The sequence below is a fragment of the Seriola lalandi genome, unplaced genomic scaffold, assembly GCF_002814215.2.
Source record: "Seriola lalandi dorsalis isolate HSWRI2012SDOR001 ecotype SW California unplaced genomic scaffold, Sedor1 jcf7180002054678, whole genome shotgun sequence".
In the NCBI taxonomy this organism is placed as follows: Eukaryota; Metazoa; Chordata; class Actinopteri; order Carangiformes; family Carangidae; genus Seriola; species Seriola lalandi.
In genome coordinates this window covers 1353370-1373460 of record NW_019525231.1, presented here as the reverse complement: position 1 = coordinate 1373460, position 20091 = coordinate 1353370, and the positions used below count along the sequence as shown (strand labels likewise).

Genomic DNA, 20091 nt, shown 5'->3' with positions numbered 1-20091 from the left:
ACATATATAATATGAAGAAAATAGATTATTTTAAAAACCAACACATTATTTATTCGATTGCTATAACTTGTGGAATACAACAGAATGCTGTTATTTTCTTAAACAAAGAAAATAAAACTCTTTAATAAAAGTGAAATGGATTAGTTTTTGCTGGTGAACTGTGATTGTTTATTGTACGTCATGACGTCATGAGTGTAATTTGCCTGAACAAGCAGAGTAAACTGACAAGCGAGTCAGTCTCCATTAGTAGAGAGGAGCAGCCACAAAGCAGCGTCTTTATCTTTTCATTATCCCACATGAAACACTAGGAGCAACGAGGTCTTCATACTCCTCTGTCTGCAGGCTCCGGGGCTCCTTGTTATGAAAACAGACGGCTAACGGCAGGTTAGCTAGCGTTACCATTAGCAGCGAGACTCCTCCGCCTGACAGTCGACAGCAGGGCAGAGTCGTCCGGAGAGGAGGAGAGGTTACTGGATGTCACACACACACACACACACACACACACACACACACACACACACACACACACACACACACACACACACACGCATGCACGCGCGCACACACACATGCATGCACGCGCGCACACACACACACGCACACACACAGCGCAAACTCCCATTAGCCAGCCAGCTAACGTCAGGCTGCTCCCTATAAACTAAGTTTGTTACCAGCAAGAAGCAAAAAGGAGGATTTTACGGTAAGTGAGGTGACCTGATTAGCTAGCATTAACCACATGGTTTGTTGGGTTTCTTTTCTGGCAGCATGTTTTTGTCACTATGCTAACTCAGCTAGCTAACGTTAGCTAAGTTAATGTCAATATTGAGTTTCTTTTTCTATTCAACTGCCGCTTGTGTGCGTCGTTTTCTCAAAAATTATATGTTCTTGAAATGCGTCCTCTAGCACATAATTTCCTTGCCAGCTAGTTATACCATTGTCACATAACTGTATGTAAATAAAGAGAGCGCTGGCTACTAATTCATTGATAAGGTTAGCTGCAGTGAAGAGCAAAGGTACCATCGCACCAGCGAATTGCCCCCGAGACTGGCTGTACATGCCTGACATACTCTTTATGTTGTATTTTATGATCTTCATTTGTGAGCAAGGCAAACAGGCGGGCAGCCAGCTGTGTGACTGTGTGCAGGGGGTTGTAATCATAACCAACTTTGGTCTTGGATCTGACCGCATTACCCTTTTTCATGTGTCAGAGGTATTGTCACAGTGTGACTGTGTCAACATACTGAAACTATATTGGCTTTGTTGGATAGCAATTGAGTGCATGGTATTGTTAGCCTGCAATATGATGTAGTAACAGGTGGAGATAAGTAGGCCATTGATGCTTGTGGCTTGCTGTCAACATGGTAAGGCGTTTTCCATTTTCTCTCCTTGCTTGTTGAAAATTTGAATAAGTCAATAGCTGGTATAAATATTTACTTCCCTCCTTAAATTACTTCTTGACATTCATGTAATTGAATCCATCCGGATTAAACTAAGTTGAAAGTGTAAAGTTAGACTGTGTTGTCTGGAAAGACAAGCGTCATTCAAGAGATTTTTGGGTATTTTAACTGATAATTACTCAGATGATTAACCATTCTTAAAATTACAAACACTTAATGTGCAAGTAATCATTTAAAACTCAAAATAAAACTTTCAACTAGTGTTGGATGGATGAAATACATTTAATAGTTCCTTCTATAATTATCTATTTAATCACCACCTACCTGTTGATACTATCTTTGAGGACTCTATTAATGTGCATAATCTAATGTCCTAGCACAGTATTCCTTTTTAAGTTACAGGTCTGCAGATTCCTGGAATTTACAGTTTTGATTTTGTGTGGTGAAATAGTGTTATTTAGTGTACAGAGGCCAGAGGCGGCTGTTTTCAGTGTGAGCTGTGGTGGAGTTTCTCTGCTGGTACTGGTAAATGATTGACTAGCTTGCCTTTTGCTCAGCTGGTATATCCTGCACTGTGAGCTAACAGCAGAACTGCGGTCTGAAGGTTTCTGCTGGGTGGCAGCAGTCATGCCTGAGTGGTCTGTGTTGGAGCTAAATCATGAGAGGCCTGTTGAAAGAAAGACCAGATACGGAAACTGAGCGCAGGGATCGGTACAATGGAGATGGCTGCATGATGGGTTACAGGAGATGAGGATGAGCGCTGATAGAAGTAAACCTCAAAGGTTGGGCTTGGATGTTGCAAAGGTAAGCTTGTAGTGTATCTGTTGAAGAGTGCAGTGGACTAAGATACACTCACTCTGAGGGTCATTATAAGCTAAGCATGATTGCTATTATTTTACTGTCACTTTTCTGTAAATCCTTACTGTATTACTCATTTTGGTCATTTTCATGTTTTGTCTTGATTTGGACACCCACGGCTCCCTTGTGCTGATTTTAATAGGGTTTTGGATTAAATAGGACGATAACCTCTATGATGATTCCAGTGTTTGAGCTAGAGATGTCCCAATACCGACACAGATACTGAGTACGAATGAACAGCTGTATACTAATAACGGTGTGTGGATGTGATATGAATGCTATCATTGTTGTTTGGCATGGCTCAGGTTAAACATGAACAGGTACATGAATGCCATAGAAGCTTTCTATTATTTAATTTGACAGACTATAACAGAATATAATAAATAATTCCTACACTATTTGCTGACATACATTAAATAATCGATGAAAGCAATAGGTATATTAATCAATAATCAAAATAATCATTATTTGCAGCCCTACAACATATTGTTTGGTTTTTTAACTACATATGCACCTACTATAAGTAGTGTTGGACTCAAATCAAATATTTTAACAATAACAGTTGGTCACATTATGCCAAGTCATATCACCACCACTAAGGTTTAATGCTGCATTCATGTCATGTTAACAATGTAAACAATTTTGCTTGTTAATGCAAAACCTTTGCATGAAACCATTTGACAGTAAGATGGAGGCTGGAAAACTTTTTTGTTTAAAGTGTCTGACAAATAATAATAATTTCCAACTACATAATGTAAAAGGCCCACTTTACCAAATGTTTGACTTGTCAAATCTAAGGAATTGAGTATATCTTACAGACAAAAGTTAGTCATGTGATATTTAATTTAATTTAGTTTGGACTACTTGTTGACATATGTTTTGCACTATGCTTGAATGTTTGCCAATATTTTTAGGCTGTTTACACAATGGTGTCACCCACTCCTCTTTAATATGTCACCATTGAAATACTAGACACTATAATTTGTATTGTGGAACAAATATTTCAGAAGTTTTGGACTTATTTTGACCCAAAACTCTTTTTTTTAACCAAATATCTTAAACCCTTCAAAGCTCTGGAAATGACTCACAAGACGCTATCATCTGGACTACAGTAATGATCACAAGAGAAATAACACAGCTCGAGGACATCATTGTAGCAACTTAGTTACAGTGAAATGTGTCCGTATGGGGTGATTGGATATCAAGTAAATCCTGCCATATATTTGCTTGTTGTGTCATCAGTGTGTGTATGTGTGTGTTGGTGGAGGGCAGGGCAGGGCACAAGGCAGGGCGTTGTATCTTTACCAGCAGCCCCAGTTACTTGGAACAAAAGCTCTGTTGTTGAAAGATCATGTGACTGTGTGTGTGTGTGTGTGTGTGTGTGTGTGTGTGTGTGAGCATGTGAGCGTGTGAGCGTGTGTGAGTGTGAGTGTTCGTTCCACCCTCCTTGTCATGTGATCTGTGCTCAGGGCAGGGTCTGAGAAGTGCTGAATCGCTCTGAGAGGTTCCTTCCACTCAGGGAACAGGCAGATGGTGAACATACAGGCAGGGAGAGGAGATGGATGGCCGGCTGGATGGATGGATATCGGATGGATATCGGACAGAGAGGAGGTGTGTGAGAGAGTCAAACAGACAGAGAAAGATGCAAAGAAAAGTTCTATTGCTTTTTCTGCAAGAAAACTTATCTCATATTTGAATTCTCCTCATTGTCTCTTTGTGGATTTTTAAACCGCAGACAAGTAAAGATGCCAGCCGGTGTTATGAGTCATATCAACTTTTCTGTGGAAAGGCAAGTTTGTACTTTTTTTCATTCGCTGGAATGCCATGGTGGGAAAGTTGCCCCGTCAGGATGACTGTGCTGTATCTCGTGAAGTCTTGACATTGCTACTGACTCACCATGAACCAGAGCAATATCTGTAATAGGCTCAAGCTGCTTGTCACCCTGGTAATCATAAGTTAAGTGTTGATTGCACACATTCATTGCTAAGACATGTAGCTGTATCTCTTATCCAGAATTATTTTCACTGTTGCAGGAATACTTACTACTTAATACTATATTCAACATGACTAGATGCTAACTGTAAGGAGTGAAAAGGTCACATTGATGGACTGCTTTTGACCTGTAAAATGATTAATCCCTTCGCTTGGTACATGACAAGTTGCTGGTGGATTCCAAATGAAATAGTTTGTTGAAATGGTGCTAATGAAAGCTCTCCACTCATTTATTTTTGAGCAGAGAAGCTGCAATGCGGCCACACGTTCGCAATCGTCCAGAAGGTCCTGTAATACTTGTTTGAATCAATGCAACCTGCAGGTCCTGTTTAGGAGACTCAACTCCTAACAGATCCCACAAGTCTATTTGCTGTGTGTGTGTGTGTGTGTGTGTGTGTGTGTGTGTGTGTGTGTGTGTGTGTGTGTGTGTGTGTGTGTGTGTGTGTGTGTGTGTGTGTGTGTGCGCGCGCACGCGCGCACGCATGTGATTAAGCCATTTCAGTAAGCATGTTGCATACTCCGTGTGACAATGCACCTTGTATTATGCAGAAGGAGGGACTGCATTTGTCCAGTTAGATTAAGTTCTCTGAGTAGGTGAAAAGTTTTTGCCCAGGCTGATCCAAACAGATCTATACTGTGACTTTAATGCCAGATCATTCTGTTGACCAAGGTAAAATTACTTGACAGTCATCACACACAGGACTTCGCACTATGACACAACTTCTCTTTCTGACTGGCTTTCTAATGAGAATGGTTATATGGGCTTGATAGATTACAAAAACCGAGTGTGTCACAATCTCCAACTCCTCCATAAACTTACGTAATAACTTCTGTCAGTTTAACTGTAAAATAACAGCACACAGAGAAACACGTGCACACACGTTTCTGTGCTCAACATTGCCTGAAACAACAGGTGAAGCATGAAATATTCAGAAAAAAAAAGTTAGGATGGGAGATGAGAAGATTGGACACGGGGTTGGCCTTTATAATTTAACACTCTGTAGCATAAAGTTACAACCTGTCCTGGTCTGATTTTCTGGGACTCTAGATACCCCTTCATAAACAGTATGTAAAAGTCTATAGATAAGTGCCTGCTGTATGTGTTTGAATAATTGAACATAGGGTTTCCATCTGAGCTGAGAGCATGTTGGTTTCAGTAACGGAGGGAACACTGGCACAGCATGGTTCATCCATTATACAGCAGTTAGAGTAACCGAGCATGTGCTCACACACACCATGTCAGAGGACGTTGTACAGTCAGGCTGTTTTACATTGTGTTCTGGGTATTTTTAAATACGTTACTTCTTTTACATTGAAAAATGTTGAGAAATTGAAGTGTCAGTGAGAAAGAGTTATTCCTAATTCTTGTCTTTGTGCCTACAGAAGAATTTAAAGAATTTTTTTGTAGGATTATCTTTAAGCAGAGGGTTGGCACCCTAGGCTGTTCAAGTGGGTAGATGTGCTGTGGTCAAAAAGGAGAATAAAGTTTGTTCTGTCTGGTACATTGTTTATGTTAAATTAAAGGGCACAGTATGCTTCATCAAGTGTTATCCGAGCACATCTAAAGGCAAAAGTGTTTGTAGTTGTTTTGAAGCCAAAGTGAAGCGCCTTCTGTCAGAGAGAGGGCAGACAGGATTGGACTAATAGGAATAATGATGCATACTTTCTGACAATCTCTTCTCATTAAAGGTGTTGTATTTGGTTTTCCACATGAAAAGTGATGGAAGTAGTTGTGTGAAGATTGAGAAAAAGAGTTTGCAGGGAGAAATTTATGCTCTGTCACCTCCACAAACCTGAACAATTGATGCTTGGAGTGCTCTAAACTCTGTCCAATTTAGTTACTGTCACTACACCTTTTAAGCTTTCAAGTCTTGCATGGCACATATGCAAATTGCAATGAAAATGTGTGTATACTGACCTCTCACAATTCTTAAAAATTTTCAAAATAATTTGTCCCTGATTTTAGACATAGATGGACAACAACAGCTTCTCATTTCTATCTGGCACAGGATTTTTCCAGCTGAAATGAGAACCATCACCAGTAAATTTGATCAGATGTAGCTAGTTAATTAAGTTAATATCAGCTCCATGAGTTAGTTAAAAACATTGCCTCTGGTTGACTTTTCATTGTTTCTTGACTTGTTTTAAAACAAAATCCCTGTCAAGGATCTTAGGCGTGTACTTGATTGCTGCATACATGATATCATGCTAAAAGACTGAGGCTAAAGCAGCATGAAAAAAAAATTAACATCCAAAGAGATGATTCATGTAGAAGACAGGAAGCTGCTTCTAGTATTACAAAGTATGATAAGATCACACTTATTTTTGTTACAACATGACCCCATTTTGCTTAGATAAGTTACTTGGACAGGCAAGACAGAGGTTAGATTTTTGCTTTATAGTATGTGTATATTCAAGGAGTATGTTTCACTTTTAATGCAACAAGAAAAGGGCTTTGAGGATGAGGACTAACCAGTGTTTTTCGGTAAAGTTAATGCTTTTCGGATAATGAGTTCAAATGCGGTTGCTGGAAACCTTCCTCAAATTCATTAGAGCAGAACCACTAACATTACCCTCAACTCTGATAAAGAAGAGTCAAGTATCAGCTCCTACACAGTGGATGCTCCATTGTGAATTAGGCTTTTTCTTAAAAATAAAAATCTGTACCCCTGTAAATAATGTAGTATGAAAGGTACCCTTGCCTTGGAAGTAATGTTGGGTTAGGTTACTAATATAGTAAGTTAGATAGCTGTAAATGTTAATATTTGTAGCTTATTGTAAGTTTGAGCAGAGAAACACACTTTGATTTGGTGTTTTTGGTCACCACCCTCCCTACTCTTGATATATGGAATACGCTGCTGTTCCTGGGATTTAGTGAACTGCCACTTCTGATGTTGCAAAGATGTGGGTGGAGGGGGTTTCAGATGCTTGTTTGATGATTCAACAACCATTTTATTTGAACTTTATTGACTCCTTAAGTTGTGTTATATTATTTTTCATTCCATTTTGAAACCTGCGTACTCACCAAATACCTCACTCAAATCTCAGTAGGTTAGTGGCCAAGAAAGCCCCTTAAAAACCGAGCATAGTAAGAGTAGGTTGAGCAGCAGTTTAAACAGCATCATGCTGTGTGTGTTTATCTGCCTGTCCCTTTTATGCTCCAGCTTTTCCTTTGTCTTATATCCCATTGTCACTACGCAGAACAGCACAGAACAGGAACTGAAGGCCCATGGTTCTTAGCAACTGTTGCCATGGGTCCAGTCCACCCTGCCTCAGTCTTCCACTGGATACTGTGTGCGTGTTTTGAGGGAATGACTTGGCTTCCTGTCAGTGCATTTCTTCCTGTAATAGCAGACAGGCACTTCCTGCAGGCTGAAGTCAGAGGGGAAGACATGAAAGAGATGCAAGAGATCTCTGGCCCTTAATGTGGCCTTGGATTACAGTTGGGACGGATGGAGGAAGGTGTAGAGACGTGTTGGTCAGATTTCTTTTATTTTGTAAAGAATTGTTCAGGTTGTTAATTGTGAGCAGTCCAGTTTTTTCCTAATCTCTGTTTGTTTGACAGTGACGTATCTGGACTTCATAATACTTTAAAAGAATAGTTTTGCATTTTGGGAAATATGCTTGTTTGTTTTCTTGCCAAGAGTTAGATGAGAAGATCGTTAGTACTCTGAGGTCCGTACAGAAACAAATTTCCCAAAATGTTAAATTATTTCTTGATTGATTTTTTGCACAAGAGAATTAGCAACATTAGCAACTCTGAAACATCAAGGCATTCACTATTTAATCACAGTGAACAGAGAAATAGCTCGACTTCAGTTCATCTCACTTTTGACAAACATATATTATGCTGCAAGTTTTGTTCATCAAGTGCTTCTCATCTCTCCAGGGGCTGTTGTTCGCCACACAGGTGGAGGCCACCAGACAAGAGCTGTGGCAAATCGCTGGCTGTGTGATCCCCGAGGAGCATGAGTCATGACCTCAGTGGTGCTGGTCGACACTGGTGGGACAGTGGTGGAGTATGTCACAGCGGAAGAGGACCCCCAGCAGGTTGGTTGGACACAGACACAAGCAGAAACTAGAGACCATCTTGCAATGGGATCACCCCAGGTGTCGTCAACATGCAGAAGTTCATTACTGGTCATTGCTACATTATTACATGAGTGCTCAGTAGTTATTCCATGAAAGTTTTTCGTAACTGCATCTTGCACAGTTGTGGACGCTGTCACACTGACAAAAATCTGTCCATGAAATCAACTCCACCTCTGTGGTAGTTCTCACTGCAGTAGGTGTCTCCAGGTTTATGTTTTGCCATGATGACACACACATACTCACAGACTCACAAGGTGAAAACAATACCAGCAACTGGCTGGTAATAATACTGCCTTATTTTGTCATTTCTGAACTCATTCGTTCCTGATAAAGGCTTACATTAAACTTCTTGTTTTTGACTGTCTTGCTCTCCTCTGTCCCTCATTGCCTTTCTCCAGCAGGAGGGAGAGTATGAGGTGGATCTGGAGCTGGAAGGAGAGGTGGAAGGCGAGTGTGAAGCCGAGGAGGCCTATGAGGAGGTACATGACAGAGAGGAGGCTGAGGACTACCCAGCAGTCATAGTGGAGGAGGTACCTGGTGCGAGCCTGATCGAGGAGCAAAGTTACTCAGCCCAGGTGTTGGTGTACGATGACGAGGCGTACCTGATGCAGGAAGTGGGTGATGAGCAGGAGGTGGAGACAGAAGGGGATGTAGGTGAGGTATAAATACGCCTGTATTTATCAGATTGGATTTAATGTTAACTTCTTAATCTTCCTTTTGCTGCTGTAGGGTAGTGCATCAGCTGACTATGATGCAGTGTCTGTTACATTACACTTGCAACCCACTACCCGGAATGGCCAGAGCAAACCTTGGTCCTTAACTAACCTGACTCACCCTTCTACCCAACGTGCTGAGAAATTTGGCTCATGTCTCTTTGATATATCCTGCTATAACTGTTGATGCATCATTCCCATTTTCACCAGCTCACTAAGGTTTCATATTATTGGGAAAAATAAATTTCACCTGTTGTGGTTCTGTACACACTAATGGGCTGTGTGTTTCAAAAACAACACATTGATTCTGGACTATTGATACATTTATTAATCCAATTGTCTTTAACTAACAAGCTGATAGTTTGAGTTTACCATGAGCCTTGATTTGCTTCACATTAACACAGTTGTAAGGATTTATTCATTTACATGTTTTCAGCCTGTGTGATTGCCAGAGCCATCAGTAAGATTGGCAAATTAAAAAAAAATGGGAACTATTTTTCCCTGACTTTGTCCTGCTACTGAATCCAAGTCAAAATTGACTCATTCATCATATTACACTGTCCAGCATATTTTTTAAAATACTGTTTTTGTGGTGTGCCTGTGCCTTTTTATTTGCAGTGTTGACGACCTGTTATTTTGGCTTTGTTCATTCTCCTCCTTTATTTATTTGGTACATCTCTGCTTTCTCTATCTCTTCACCCCTGACTTCAAAGCTTCTTGGGCTGATGCATGTATTTTTTAGTGAAAAGGTTTTCCAATCTATTTTAAAGGTTTCAAAAAGCATTGAACATTTTGTGAGTTCACATGAATATAAAATCCAAGGTCCACACTTGGGCTCGTTAATTCAAGCTTAGAAAGTGTTGCTTTTGTCACACGATTCTGCTGCCAGCTCTATTGACACAATCTGGTTAAGTAGGCTGTGAGGGTTTTAGACTCCTGTGTCCATGTGCTGCCACCTTGTGGATATTTTTGGACAGTTACAACTTCATGGACAGGGAAGGTGTGTTAGTTCAGTAATCAGCTCAGTACTCATCCATTAATCTCTTTTTAATAGTGACTAATGTCCAGTCCAGTGCCGTGTTCATCAGTATGAAACAGTCAGACAGAGGCTATATAATTTGAATTTATGGACGCTGTATTCATGCACACTGTCCCAAATTACATCATCATTTGCACATAATCTAAAATAGAAGAATCTTTGAGCAGGATCAAGAATTTATCATAATTACAGGAAATGTAATTAATAGTTTTGACCATTTTGCACATTGTGTCTGCTTGGATGTCAGGAATTCTGACCTGTATAGTGTGTGTGTGTGTATATATATATATATATATATATATTAAGCCTGGTTCTAAATGAAAAATGTGCTGTGTCAAGCTCAAGGATATTGATTTCATATATTGGAGACTGACAATGTAATGGTACTGGGTATCCACCACCATGGATTGTGACCATTAGTTGAGAAGGAACTTGAGTGTTCAAAATGCCTCACTATAAATGCATATTTTTTGTCTTTTCGTATAGTTCATTACTTTGTGTCTCTGAAATCCCAGAGAGACAAAAAGACAGTTACATCTAACAAAAGAGCAGGTGCAGACATCTGAAAAAAAGTCTGAAAATGCATACATTCTGCATTAAAAGCATTTCCACAACACATTAGTACTACACCTGAGTAGGAAATAATCCTGTATAGTTGTCAGCTAAAATGTAAGAGTTTTGGTCATGTTTTATGACACTCACACATATTGCTTCAGACCTTAAATTATAAATCTTAAGAATATTTTGGACTTTGAACACTTAAGTATTTAGTTGGTGTTGACCAATCATTTTTTAATTAACATTTAAACTTTACCTTCCACAGTTCATACTGCTCACAGGCAATTATCTTTTGGAAAATAAATAGTTGCGAGGCAAAAAATACATGCTGTGAAGTAATCATAGTCCATAGTTTCAGTGCAGAACAATGAACACAAATAATCACAGTCCTTACAAAACATTTGTGTTGTTCATTGTTTTGAAATGAAATGCTTTAGATGCACTGTCTTGTTTACAGTTTTTGTGAATTAATTGTGCAAACTGCAGCTTTGTTGTGTTGTAATTAGAATTATTTGTCCCCTATGTTTACGAAAACAGTTATCATGGTACCGCTTTATTTGACGTAGTTACTACGCAAGCGAGGGAGGGCGAAGGAAGGATTTCCTGTGTCGGCGGCGGAGGGATACATTTCGGTCGCCGTAACGTGTCGCGTTGAAATCGAGATTTCCCATTAGCGGCGGAGTGATCTGAGCTAGTAGCTTCCCATACAATTCAGTGAGAAGTCAATGTGAATCTGCAGCAAGGGGAAAACATGGCGACTTCACAGCATGGGGGGCACGCAAACCAGCTCGATCTACTCATCAGAGCCGGTAACGTAACTTTATATACTCGCAATCCCGACACGGGAGCTAACATTAACGCGCGGCTTGAGTTTTTAACGTCGGCCGCTGCTCCTCAGTCCGCTGAGGAGTGTACTGAAGTAATGGAGGGCAATCAGGAAGTGATCACCTTGGTAGCAACCTGCATGGCGATGCTACACGGTTTATCAAACCCGGTTTAAGAGGGGAAAAACTTTCGCAGGGCCTGCCAGTCTGCACAGTTGGACTGTTGTCTGCACGAAGTGTGTTTTGCATGTTGGAGCAGATTTTTCACATAGCAGCGGGATATAGAATAACGGTTTGCAGATCGGCTCTGCACAACCAGGAAGTGTAAAGATGTTGTCTTTCCTACGTCTTTGCCACGCTGTCTGAGTCGGAAGGACATGTGGGTTTATTTTTACTAGCATCAACCTGTACCACTGTCACATATCACCTTTGTTAGTGTTATGATTGACGTATGTCTTAGTATTTAACCGTGGCTGGCTTTAGTTTGTTCCGTTTGTAGAAATAAACTGCAGTGATAGTCTTGTCCCCGAATAACTGTTAATTACCCCTAAAAGATAATTGTGTAATATTGTATTTTTATGATTTTTAGTTTTGGACAGCTCATAGCTCATATTTCCCGTGTCAAAGGTTGTGATATATTTGTTGGATCGTTTCCGTTATCGTGTTGTGCTGTGTGTGACTGAAGCGTGGGACGGCCTGATTCACTCGCTTTCTTCCTTGTACTTGTTTCAAGTGCGGCTTCAGCCTTCGACCATACTGACCTACAGATACGCATTTTACGTGATTTTGTCCATGTGTTACCTGTTTTTGTGAATGCACGATGTGTCGTGAAAACACCGCTTCGTTTTCACGTCTTTTTAATCGCAATATTTAAAGTATTTTCGTCCCATTTCGATGGCGGAAGCATTGTTTATGTGAGTGGGTGGGGTGTGCCTCAGATTGACTTCCTTGTCAGTCCAATAGTGTGCGGGGGGCTTTAAAACGTCAGTAAGAGTCCAATCAGATTTCACCGGGGGCGGGCTGTAGAGCGAATAATGAGCCAATAGGAGGTGAGGCGGTTGTTGAGTGACAAGAGGATTTGTGAGCTTCTTCGAAGAGAACTGGAGGGAAAGGATGAGGAGTGTAAACACGGAAGTCATCGAGATGCAGCACTACTTTTTGTCGGACTTGCTGCTATTCTTGGCGCCTTTACATAGTAGTATATGTTCATAATAGAGATGTTCTTAACTTTAACTATTCTAATGCTTTTACCCACACACGTTGCTAATTTACTACAACATTGCCGATGTTTCTAAAGTTTATTATTAAATGATTCAGTATAAATCACAGTCCTAACAAGTTGGACAGACTTGATATGAACAGAACAGAGTTTCTATATGTACTTATGTAGGTCAAGCCCAGCTGCAGCTCTCTGACCTCACACCTATTGGTGATCTTATTACGGCACAGCTGCCTGGTTGCAAGGGCAGCTCAGCAGGCTATAGAGTCTCTGCTGGGATGGTTACCAATATGTCCTGTTTGTTTGTGTGAGGGACTGAATGAGTGAAACAGTCTAAAGATAGCCCACTCCTCTCTCCTGTTCAGTGTCCATTGCCTCGTTGAGATAGCCAAACATGGACAGGACAGGATGGAACAGGATCTCGTGTTTCCCACCAGTGATTGACAACAGCAGCAGGTGCCCAGGGTTCCTTCTCAGGGTCCCACGCACCATTTCTTTTACAATGGGCTGAATTCCATTTTTGAATCAAACAATGTTTTGTCTTTTTGCACCTTATCTTACTATGTGTGAGACAGTAAACAAGGACTACATGTAGGCTTCTAGCTGCATGCATGCAGATATGGGAGGGCAGCTGTAGGTGTAGTTGATTTTTCATGCCCTCTGTGAATATTTCCCCTGTCAGTCTTCAGTATTGTAAGCAACTCTGGTATCAGCTTCAGGCAAAAAGCAAATGTGCAGGGTAAAAAACTGTCAAGATAGCTAGTTCAACAAATGAAAAGAGGCTAGAGAGTAAAAACATTTCCTACAGTGAAGGTTGTTCTTTACATCATTTCATACTGTGTCTGGATCAGAGTGAATGTGTTGACTACTGAAAATGACATATCAGTCTCCTAGAGCAACTGGACTTTTCACTAGGGGGCACCATATAGTTGCACGGTGCATGTTGTGCAGCATTGTGTGAAAGAATTGTTTGGTGTGTTTATCTGAAAATTATTAAGATGATGTTATTAAGATTATTAACATGTAAATGCAGAAATTGTGCCATTTTATCACAAGTGAAACTTGTGATTTGTTTTGGTGAAACTGGCTTCACTGGGCTCAACCAGAAACTTTATTTTCCCTAAGCTATTTGTTAAATTGTTCTGTGTGTGTGTGTGTGTGTGTGTGTGTGTTTCAGTGGAGGCTTCTGTCCATGGCACTAGTGTCCACTGCTCTGACAAGACCATTGAGGCAGCAGAGGCTTTGCTACGCATGGATTCACCGTCCAGCCTCAGAGAGGACCGTAGTCCAGGTAACACACACAAGCTAATACAACAGGAAAACAGTATTTATAAACCTGAAGCTGATGCTTGTAATGTTTTATAAATAAGACTAAGGAATTTTTGAGTCAATTTTTTTTTAATACCATGATTAATCCTCCAAAACGATAAGAATTTAGATTCTTGTCGGTATAGTACAACTTGGCCAAAGGAGCTTTAATCCTTATGTACTAACAAAATGTCATAGTCAAAATTCTCATCAACCAAACTTCAATCAAAACTTTATAATGCAAATTTTAATTCTTCCCTGTTTCTCTCCTCCATCCAGAAGCTTTTATCCCACCATGCGTAGCAACGCCAGACTTCCTTCACGCTGCCATGCGTCCTGACATGATTGCAGAGACAGAGGTGGAGATATCGACAGAGGACTGCTGCGAAGAGGAAGATGAGGAGATGGTCACTCTGCTGGAGGATCCAGAACCAGAACCTGACCACGGGCCTGTCAGGAAGAGGAAAGGTAAACAAAAACAATGTGTTTTTTGCCAACAGAGAATTCATCTATTAAGTGAGTTCCTGGTACTTCAAAGCTGTGAAAAAGCCTATGAAACCTTCATTTTATGCAGTTGTAGACAGTGTCAGCACCATATTGTGGCCAGAAGGCGGGTAAAGCTTTTGAGAAAGGAAAAACGATGTTTTGAATGTTTCAAACTAAGTTTTAAATGGAAAACATCTGTGAGTTTTATAATTAACAGTACCTCACAAGGCAGGCTACAGACCTTAAACCACAACCTTTAGTACACTGAACAACATAATCCAAGAGCACCACCTAGTGGTCAACTTTTACTGTTGAGTCTCAACTGAGAATCATTTGTTTCGGTGCAGTTGACACTAATAACATTGATGAATGACAAAGTCCTCTTTAAAATATATTCTTTTATAGCTGGACGGAAGCCAAAGACACATCAGTCAGCTCTTTCCAACGGCTCACCAGACCTTGGCATCAAGAAGAAACCAAGAGAAGGAAAAGGTATCTCATAGTAGTAATGTTAATGACATCACTGACATAGGTGCATACATTAGATCCAGCTGTTGGCTTTATTGTGTTATGCTCTGATAAAATGATTTTGCATAAAGCTGTGCACCAAAGTTACTTTGATTTTTAGCAGGGAGCACCACCTACCTATGGGAGTTCTTGCTGGACCTCCTCCAGGACAAGAACACCTGTCCCAGGTACATCAAGTGGACACAGAGGGAGAAGGGCATCTTCAAACTGGTTGACTCAAAGGCCGTGTCCAAGCTTTGGGGCAAACACAAGAACAAGCCAGACATGAACTATGAGACCATGGGAAGGGCACTCAGGTGAGGAGTCTGTGTGTGATGGTTGGACTGCAGCAGCAGGGTCAGCTCTGTAAACTGAGTGAGTGATCAAGTTACACCATTGGTCAGCCGGTCAATGGTGTAACTTCCCCAATGGGCGTTGCTCTTTCAAAATTAATTGGTGCAGACAAGCAGTGTTGCCAACTTTTTTTTCCTTTAGTGATTTTTTTTTTTTTCTCAAAAAAGCACCTTGAGACAAAACCAGCTACATTTTGCACAAACCTTGGCCACTTTCTGTATAAGAGAGTTGACAATAATGCCTTAAAGCAAGAGGCACACATCTCCGTCTCTATTCTGTTCCGTGAGTGGCAGAGACGCACAGCAGTACTTTGTGTCTGTGGTCTGTGTGAGAGACCAAAAAAAAGATATTCTGTTGCTTCTGAATGATAATTTTACAAGTAAATATAGCTGCAATCACAGCACAGTCTTTGTTTTACATTCATATTTATGGTGATTTACATGTCAACATATAAATGAGAACAGCTTTATTGGGAATTGGGCTGTGTGAAAATAGAGAGTAGAAGAGAAGCAAACAGACAAAGAGCAGAAACCAGCTCACACTATTAAGAATGGAAATATGATTTAATGTCACCAGTTGCTTGCAGCTGTTCCACAACATTTGTCAACTGATAATTCAGATGATCCTTTTTTCCTCAGATATTACTACCAGCGTGGCATCCTTGCCAAAGTAGAAGGCCAGCGGCTGGTTTATCAGTTCAAAGAGATGCCCAAAAACATCGTCATCATCGACGATGACAAGGCGGACATGACTGCCGCCGACGATCTGATCGGCTCGGACACTGCTGCATCCTATGAGCGTGTGCCGCCGCCGCCAGACATGCTGCTCCAGGTGACCGAGCTCTCGTCCCCCAAGAAGCCCAACATCCTGCGGAGCGGGAACAGAACCAACATTGTCCAAGCTCCTGTAGCTACTGGGAGCAAGATGGTGGCAGCAGGGGTTCCACGGATAGTGGCGGTTTCTGGAGCGCCAGATGAGAGTCAGACCCAGCAGTCTCACACAGCCATCATCCCTACTGCCACTGGGCCCAGGTTAGACTCCTGCAGAGGAAGAAGGGCCTTCAGTTTGGACATTAAAGAATGTCTCTTATGAGGAGAGCTTATGTAAATGTTGGCATTTCTCCCCAACTGTAAGTATAAACTTTTGACTCTGCTGACTTACCTCTCGTTTGCAGGACAGTGCGGGTGGCTATGCAGGTACCCGTAGTCATGACAACATCACTGGGTCAGAAGATTTCTACAGTTGCTGTGCAGCAGCCGGCAGGAACAACGGGCGCAGCCGGCCACACCACCCTCCTCACCAACACTCCTACTATCGGTGCGGCTGCCGGTAACACCAACTCACAACAGAAGGTTTGTACATGAGGAAACTCATTCACTTACATGCACTTTTGCATATTACTTCAGGGTATCTGCACTACAGCTCACTACAAGTCCAGGTCACATTCAGCTGATTAATTCTGTCATTTGGAGTTATTGTTAATATACAGCTGTGTAATATTGAAAATATTGAAATTATAATCAATAGTTGTAGACCTTATCATCCCTACTAGTTTTCCATCATACTTTCATATTTGGGTTGATATAATTCTGAAACCGGTATTAAATTCCATTCAAAAGTGTTTCATTTAAACCTGGTACTTATATATCCATTAAGGAGATTATTTAAACACACATCCTTGGTTTTTAGTCTTAGTCTTTTAACTTTTATGAACTCTAAAAAAAACTTTTCTTTTTGTGTAGGTTGTGATCCAGACCATCCCCACAATGGTCCCAGCCACAGCGGAGAACGGAGACAAGATCACCGTCCAGCTGGCCAAGATCATCACAATCCCAGCCCACCAGTTAGCTCAGTGTCAGCTCCAGACCTCCACAGGCACAAACAAACCAGGCGTGGGAGCCTCCGCAGGGGGCATCAGCCTCCTCGGGAGCCCCCTGACCGTCCGGGCCCTAACTCCTGTTAGCGTTGCCCCAGGAACACAAGTGATGAGACTCACCGTCCCAACGCAGGCGCAGCAACAAACTCTGATGGTGTCGCAGCCGGGAAGCATCGGCAGCGGGGCGGGGGTGGTCACAGTATCAACAGCCAATCAGACGTTGACAGCACAGCCTCGCATCATCAGTGGCGTCATTAATGGCTCAGAGCTGGTGATAGGAGCGCCAGCAACCACAGGAGTTGCAGTGGAGAAGCTGAAGGCAATGGGAGTCCAGGTCCAGGCGGTGCAGATGCCGATGGCAGTCCAACAGAACCAGGCGAACCCCAAAACTGTCCAAAATGTCCAATCAGAGGACGCTGAGGTGGTAATCAAACTGGAAACGCCTGATGTGACGATAAAGACAGAAGAGCCCGAGTGTTGAATTGCACACATTTACCAGTACCCATCTTCTCCCTCTCCGCCAGAGACAGTTAGTTTGTAAATGTCTGCAGTCATTTTTACTCTTGTAATAACCAGCAGCAGTCTATGAGACTTTAAAGACTCATGAAGGCCTGTTTTTAGTCCTCAACCTGTCTTCACATCTTCCCTGTTGCTGCCTAGGACTCGAACAGAACTAAGCCGGTCTCCTTCACAACCACACAGAAACCTCTGACTGTTGTGTTCAGAGCACAAACTGCACCCTGCAACATAGGAATACACACAGACTTCAAAGGGAGTTGTTGGGAAAGGCAAAGGGACCAACCTTGATCACTACAATTTATGCCTCCTAAATGCATCTGACTCAAATTGGGGAAAAACCTTGAATATATATATATATATATATATATATATATATTTATAAAAAAAAACTGAAACACTACAAAAGGAGGCAAATAATTACAACCAACCAAAATGTGAACTGTCAAATAGAAGAAAAATAAACAAGGGGAGGGGGGATAATGAAGCTTCTTTTGTAGATGGCATTTGTTTCCAATTTTGCCTCTATGGATGTTAAAACCAGCAACTTATTTTTTTTACTTATATCACTGTGCAGATCAAGTGTGGGTGGTGCTACCTGATAGAGAGAGAGAGAGAGAGAGAGAGAGAGAGTGGAGCTGACAGAAGCTCTAACAAGGAACGATATCAGACAGACAATGGTTGTGTATGTACATATTTATATATATCTCTACTATACAGTTTACGGAGCTAAAGTTAACAGAACAGCCTTAGATTTTAATTTTAATTTTCTTTTTCATATATTGTCTGAACAGTAAGCTGAAATTTGTTTTTGTGTTTTGATACCTTGTACCAAGCACAGTATTATTGAAACTAGGGCATCTAATATTTGTTTTATCATTAGTTCCTCTGTTTATCAGGCTGTTAATGCTCATATAGGGAAACAGTAACATGTTGTTGGTCAGTGACCGGATTGCTTGCAGTGTGTCTTCCAGCTTCTAGAAAAAATCTCTAGGTTTGACTTTCACATTTATTTGACAAAAGGATCTTGTCTGTATCTCAATTCTTGTATTTTTTTGTTTGCTCTCCTTTTCACAACCATACAGTCTGGCTGCATGGAAATGCAAAGAATGTGATTCAGGGCCAGTGCATGCCGCCATGTCTCAGAAAAAAAGAATCCAGAGATCACCAATGTAATTGAGCAGTTATTATAATTTTTAAAAGAGAAGCAATGAAAATCGCAAGTTTATGCAAAATACCTGTGAATAATATTCAACCACTGTGGATCCCAGGTCACTTTACTTCACCCTTAAAACAGTTTGCCAGAATAGTCTGTGCCATTTTGGCCCTACATTTCTTTCTTTTTTTTTTAATCTAAAAAGAGGGACAATAGAGAGAAAAATGTTTGTGTTCAGACTGAACTGTTTGTATATTCAACATTTGAAGTATATTCTATTTTGTTGTACTCTTGTTTCAAAGTGTATTCAAGTAGATTTTACTGAAATATAAAAAGACATTTGAAACCCGACAGCGGCCGTTTTCATCATGGTTTTTTCAGTTTCATGCTGAAGCTGATGTGACTGTGTGTTTAAGATTTACTGCTTTGGATTTCATTTAATTTGGCTTGTTTGTAAATGTAATTTTGTTACTTTTTTCTCATACAGAGTTTATTTTTTAGAAACCTGTACATGTCAGCAATCACTCGAGATAAAATGGTTACGGTGGCCTACATTTATTTAATCAAATCTGAGTGGAACTAACCTCATTTTTAATCAGTGATAACATTTACTTTCTCAATGTATCAGGAGAACTCTGAGTGCAGACTTTCTGTGGTTACGTTTTACCATCCAGTTGCTTGAGTTCACAAATGTTATTGTTTCACTGATTCCTTGACAAAGATAAATCACTTCCCCATGATTAGACAGTAGATTGATACGATTCAGCACTGACACAAATGTTTTCAACTGCCAGAGTGATATTCAGGTATAGTGTGGCCGAGAAGGTCATGCCTCCGCCAACCAGCCAAGTTGCAGGAAATATGGTCATGATCTTCCATTCCTGAGTTACAACACTGAATAATAGCCAATAGGTGTTTTTGCAGAACATTATGATGTCACAGTGATGTTGACCTTTGACCATTTGGATATACCGTAATAATAATGTCATCACTTCATCATTTTATCCTATTAGATGTTTGTGTTAAATCGTGTCATAATGAGTATAAATTCATGAGTTATGGCCAAAATTGTGTTTTCTGAGGTCACAGTGACCTTTGACCTCCAAAATCTATTCAGTTCATCTTTGAGTCAAAGTGAATGTGTCAGAGTTGAAGAAATTCCCTCAAGGCGTTAGTGAGATATTGCAAGAATGGGA

At 40.8% G+C, this 20091-nt stretch overlaps 1 protein-coding gene across 9 annotated transcripts; it reads left to right on the top strand.

Moving 5' to 3' along the window:
• Nucleotides 1–565: 565 nt before the first annotated feature.
• On the top strand, nucleotides 566–19246 carry elf2b (E74-like factor 2b (ets domain transcription factor)). Of its 9 annotated transcripts, XM_087178196.1 has the most exons (11): nucleotides 3711–3866; nucleotides 3991–4044; nucleotides 8137–8297; nucleotides 8738–8993; nucleotides 13870–13983; nucleotides 14280–14468; nucleotides 14892–14978; nucleotides 15115–15310; nucleotides 15986–16378; nucleotides 16522–16699; nucleotides 17090–19246. In XM_087178196.1, exons 3-11 carry the CDS (start codon nucleotides 8223–8225, stop codon nucleotides 17702–17704), a joined length of 2103 nt encoding a protein of 700 aa, XP_087034322.1. In that variant the 5' UTR covers nucleotides 3711–3866; nucleotides 3991–4044; nucleotides 8137–8222; the 3' UTR covers nucleotides 17705–19246. The 9 variants fall into 9 exon arrangements, with proteins under 9 accessions (XP_023277857.1, XP_087034324.1, XP_087034325.1 ...); XM_023422089.2 differs by lacking the exons at nucleotides 3711–3866; nucleotides 3991–4044 and adding an exon at nucleotides 566–700; XM_087178198.1 differs by lacking the exons at nucleotides 3711–3866; nucleotides 3991–4044 and adding an exon at nucleotides 1983–2201 and having other exon boundaries at nucleotides 8741–8993.
• The last annotated feature ends 845 nt before the right edge of the window (nucleotides 19247–20091 follow it).